Source organism: Octodon degus, unplaced genomic scaffold (assembly GCF_000260255.1).
Source record: "Octodon degus isolate 3935 unplaced genomic scaffold, OctDeg1.0 scaffold00005, whole genome shotgun sequence".
NCBI classification, from domain to species: domain Eukaryota; kingdom Metazoa; phylum Chordata; class Mammalia; order Rodentia; family Octodontidae; genus Octodon; species Octodon degus.
In genome coordinates this window covers 22,655,064-22,660,472 of record NW_004524581.1, presented here as the reverse complement: position 1 = coordinate 22,660,472, position 5,409 = coordinate 22,655,064, and the positions used below count along the sequence as shown (strand labels likewise).

The 5,409-nt window shown below is 44.3% G+C and overlaps 1 protein-coding gene across 5 annotated transcripts in view; it reads left to right on the top strand.

Moving 5' to 3' along the window:
- Window positions 1–5,409, top strand: part of Polh (DNA polymerase eta) — a 34,507-nt gene that overhangs the window by 23,492 nt on the left and 5,606 nt on the right. For all 5 annotated transcript variants that reach the window (XM_004624115.2, XM_023719587.1, XM_023719593.1 and 2 more), the window contains one exon: window positions 1,542–1,607. In XM_004624115.2, coding sequence (XP_004624172.1) covers window positions 1,542–1,607 — 66 coding nt within the window. The remainder of the gene's footprint in view (window positions 1–1,541; window positions 1,608–5,409) is intronic.

Genomic DNA, 5,409 nt, shown 5'->3' with positions numbered 1-5,409 from the left:
GGTGGTGGTGGTGGTGGTGGTGGTGGTGGTGGTGCTAGGGATTGAACCCAGGGGAGCACTACCTCTGAGCTGCATCTTAGCCCCTTTTTGTTTTGCAGTAGCATGTCACTGAGTTCCTCAAGCTGACCTCAGACTTGCAATCTTCTGGTTTCAGCTTCCTGAGTAACTAGGAATACAGGCATCTGTCACCACATCCAGCTCAATGCAGTCTCTTTTCTGTTTTTGGGTTTTTTGTTTTGTTTTGTTTCTGTTTTTTTTGAGACAAGGTCTCACTATGTAGTTCAGGTTGGCCTTGAACTCTCTGGCCTCAGTTTCCTTTGTGCTGGGTTTACAGACATGCACCACCATGCCCGTCTAATGCTGTCTCTTTTAAAGGGGTTAGTGGATAGATTTTGGAAACTTCAGAATATATTTGGGGGTTTTCTTGTTTAATTTGGTTTGAGACAGGGTCTCACTAAATTGCCTGGGCTGGGCTCAAACTTGTGTTCCTCCAAGTTTCTCAGAGTGCTGGAATTACAGGCATGTGTCCCCAAGTCTGTCTTGAAGTTTAATAGGTCAAAAGTTTATTTTTTGTTTTGAAATTGATTTGCTTAACTTGGGATTTACATTTTTGTCTCTTACTTTTTTTTTTTGTGGTACCAGGGGTCACACTCAAGACCTTACACTTTCCAGGCAGGTGCTTAGGCTGTTGAGCTATCTTCCGAGCCCTATCCTTTTCTTTCAACTAATAAAAAAAGTAAGCTGGGTATGGTAGTACATTTTCATAATCCCAGTACTTGGGAGGCTGAGGGAGGAAGATCACCTTGAGTTTGAAGGCAGCCTAGGCTACATAGTGGGTTCAAGGCCAGCATGAAATACATAACACATCCCTGCCTTAAAAATAAACAGAGCCGGGGAGATAGCTTGGCATTCTTAGTGCCTGCCTGGCAAGCACCAGACCGAAGTTCAGTCTCCAGTACCACATGCCATGCTGGCCCCAGAACCCTGGGTGTGCTGTGCTGGCCACCGAAACCAGGCATGGTGACACATGCCTATAATCCCAGTGCTGGGGAGGATCCCTATGAGTCTTAGCTGCATGGCAAGACCCTGTACCGAATAAATAAAAAATAATAATGAAAAAAAAAAAGCCAAAATAGAATTGAAGTTTCTCAGGGTTTGTTTTGTTTTGTTTTTAAGGGATAAACTTTTTTTAAGGCAGGGTCTTTCTATACAGCCCAGGCTATCCTTAAACTCTTCTTCTTACCCTTGTGCTAGGCTCACAAATGTGAACCACTGCACCCAGCAAGTAGGTGGAAATGTAGAAAGCCTGGAGCATTGTACTCAAGTTTGAGGTCTTTATTTTCTTAGAGCTGAAAAATGATTGACATTCATCAAGATGACATGCCAGCAGAAAAAGGAAGTTAACTTAGACTCAGGCAGGATAGTACTGGGATTCTGATGACATGGTTGTGGGGGAACCATTTTACATAGATCCCTTTGAGTTAGAACTGAACAAATCCACTATCTAGAGACCTAGATTAACAATAATAATACCTTTTTAGGTCCTGTGGTGGCTTTTGCAGTTAGCACAGGAGCTGGAGGAAAGACTGACCAAAGACCGGAATGATGTAAGGTTCTCTTTATTTGTTTCTGGGTTGGGCTTTGGCATTTATGTTGTTTTGTTTGTTTATTTTTATGTATTTGGTACAGGGTTTCCTACGCAGCTCAGACTCTTAGTGATCCTCCTGTTTCAGTTTCCTCAGCACTGGGATTACAGGTGTGTGCCACCATGCCTGTTTCGGCTGGGGATCAAACCCTGGTCCTTGTGCTTGCCAGGCAGATGCTTAGACTGCTGAACTATCTCTCCAGCTCTATTTCGGTTTTTTGTTGGGTTTGTTCTTTGAGAAAAAAAATCTCACTATATAGCCCAGGCTGGCCTTGTACTTGTGATGCTCCTGTCTCGGCCTTCCAAGTGCTGGGATCACAGGCATGTGCTACCCACCCAACTGGTTTTGGAATTTAAACTATTACCTAACTTTACAGAGTAAGAACAAAAATAGAAAAAAAAACAAACAAAAAAAAACCTGGGTGTGGTAAATGTCTAATCCTAGCACTGAAGAGGCTGAAGCAGGAGGATCCCTGTGAGTTCCCGACCAGCTTGAGCTACACAAGCAAATTCAAGCTGCCCTGTGTAATGAGACCCAGTTTCCAAAAAAAAGGAGGCTTTAGCCTAGGACATTTTAAGAAATCTTTCAACATAGTCATAAAACCCAAGGATGGGGTTGGAGAAATGGCTCAGTGGAATAAGCGCTTCCCTGGCAAGCACAAGGGCCTGAGTTCAATCCCCAGTTCCACAAAAAACAAACAAACAAAACCTTCAGGAAGTCATAAAACCCAACTTAGTCTTTGAAAGCCTGATTCTGTGAACCTGCAATCTAACTCTGCCCCATCTTTCTTTTTACCATTTGCCTCTATAATTTTTTGAATTTTTTTTATCTAACTCCTGCAACCCAAAATAAATAGTGGCCTCTTAGTCAGGCAAGACTACTGAGGAGGGCACTGAGAGATGGAACTGTAAGTCATTAACCTTAAACTTTGTCCAAGAGAGTATTAGCAGTTTAAAGATATGGAGTATTATATAAAATACTAGACAAACCAATAACTTTTTTTTTCTGTGTTTTACAGACAAGGTCTCACTGTGCAGTTTAGGCTGGCCTTGAGCTCACTGCTTTGCACCCCAGATGTTCTCAAACTTCCAGTGATCTTCTTGCCTCAGCCCCCTGAGCGCTGGGATTAGAGGTGTTTGCTATGACACCCAGCTCAATAAGTAGTTTTTTATAAGCCATAAAATACAGCCATTTAAAGTATACAGTTTATGGCAGCAATGTTAGATATTTCAGAATCATACAGCTGTCCTACCATCAGTGTTAGAATGTCTTCAGCACCCCTCCCCCAAGTCTGCACATGTCAGCAGCCACATTCCCATCCCTCACCTGCCCTTGTCCTAGGCCCCCAAGAGTCTGCCTGCCTGTTTCTGTGTAGATATCCTGTAGTAGACTCCTGCATATGTGGATTTCAAGACTGGCTTGAAGTCTTTCACCTAACGTAAGTTTCTTTTACCACATGAGAAATGCAAGGTCTTGACTTTATCCCATTTTTTCCTGCCTCTCTCAGCTTTGTCTCTATTCCAGAGAGACATGGCAGGTGCTCTGTTAGAAAGATGGTTTTGAGCTGGGCATGGTGGTATATGCCTTTAATCTCAGCACTCAGGAGGCTGAGGCAGGAAGATTGACACAAATTTGAGGCTAGCTTGGGTTATGTTAAGTTCAAGGTCAACCTGAGGCCCTGTTCAAAAAAAGAAAAAAGGAAAGAAAAGATGGCTCTCTCAGAGGGCTGGCCAAATAGCTCAGCATATTAAAGCGCCTGCAAGTAGGTGCAGGGACCGGGGGTTCCATACGTGGACCTGCCGTGCTGGCCCCACCCTGGGGGTTGGGGGGAAGAATTGAGTTGGCAATTGAGACTGGGTGTAGTGGCGCACCCCTGTAATCCCAGCTCTTGGGAGGCTGTAAACAGGTGGATCACTACGAGTCCGATCTAGTAGTGAGGCCCTGAACACCCTGTAGGCCCTTCCCTAAAATGCAAAAAAAAAAAAAAAATGCTCTCTCAATAGGGACTCTTTCATGGTTGCTACTTTATATTCTGTCAAGGCACAGAAATCTCCACAAATGGATTCTCATCCCCAAAGTAGTTGTATTCATTGACTTGGTCACCTTAGGCACTTCTGGATTTTTTTTTTTTTTTTTTTGGTGGAACCAAGGCTTGAACTCAGGCCCTTCCACTTGCCAGGCAAGCGCTTATTCTACTGGGCTATCTCCCCGGCCCCTCAGGTCACCTTTTATATCACATTTGTATCTCTTTTTTGGGGGGGGGCAGAACCAGGGATTGAACTCAGGCCCTTGCGCTTGCCAGGGAAGCACTTATTCCACTGAGCCATTTTCCCAGTCCTACATTTGCATCTCTTGACCTTTCTCTTCAGTCTGCTATAGTAAAACTCAGCTGTGGAGATTCACTGATATTTCTGTGGAGGGCTGAGGAGGGAGGTGCTGGTGGGCACTTCCAATGTTTGGATCAGGGTGTAAAAGCAGAAAAGCCCTGACTGAAAACTAGACTATTAGTCAGTCCAGGCAGTCTAACTTTCAGATAAGTACTTTCCTAAACCATTTTTTTTTTTTTTTTTTGGCAGAAGGCAGAACTGGGGATTGAACTCAGGCCCTTGCCAGGGAAGCGCTTATTCTGCTGAGCCATCTTCCCAGCCCCCAAACCATTTTTTAGTAACAAAGTCGACTGAAAATAGAATATGGTATGGTAGAGGGTTTCTTTTGTTTTTTTGTATTTAATACAGGATCTACAGGGTCTTACTATGAAGATCTCCTGTTTTCAGCCTCCCAAGAGCTGGGATTATAGACACGTGCCACCACCACGCCCATTCTCAATTGCAGTCTCAGCACACCCCAGGGATGGGGCTGGCAGGTCACACTGGAGATCGAACCCCTGTTGCTGGGCTCTGCCTAAGCAGGCACTTTAGTCTGCTGAGCTATCTGGTTGACCCCTAGGTATGGTAGGGTTTTTAAGTAATTTTTTTTTTTTTTTTTTGAGACAAGGTTTCACTGTGTGGTTAGGCTGGTCTCAAACTCATGATCTTTCTACCTGAACATCAGGACAGGCATGCACCACCATATCCAGTTCATAATCGTTGGGGATTGAACTCAGGGCGTTGCGCTTGCCAGGCAAGCACGTAATCTATTGAGCTACCTCCCCAGCACGAAGTAAGGGACCTTTTTTTTTCTTTTTTTTTGGCGGAACCGGGAATTGAACTCAGATCCTTGTGTTTGCCAGTCAAGCGCTTATCCTACTGAGCCATCTCCTTGGCCCCATTTTTTTTTTTTTTTTTTTGACAGAACTGGGGATTGAACTCAAGCCCTTGGCGCTTGTCAGGGAAGCACTTATTCCACTGAGCTATCTCCCCAGCCCCTCCAGTTCATAATCTTGCTTAGACACATAAGAAAACTTTCAAGAGTTTCATTTCACTTGTTCTGCTCTATTCCCATCATCTATCAATATGGCCTAGATATTTTACTGTTCCATTATCCAAATTATGTATTGTCCAGTTCTTCCAAAAATAGCACAAAAAATTTAAGCTATTTTTTATTCAGAAAATGTGATTCTGGGCTGGCCAAATATCTCAGCGGATTGAAGCGCCTGGTTAGGCAGACACAGGGGCCGGGAGTTCTATCCCCTGCCCTGCCATGCTGGCCCCACCCCTGGGGTGCGCTGTGATGATGATTGAGACTGGGTGTAGTGGTGCATGCCTGTAATCTCAGCACTTGAGAGGCTATAAACAGGCGGATCACTACTAGTCCAGTCTACGCA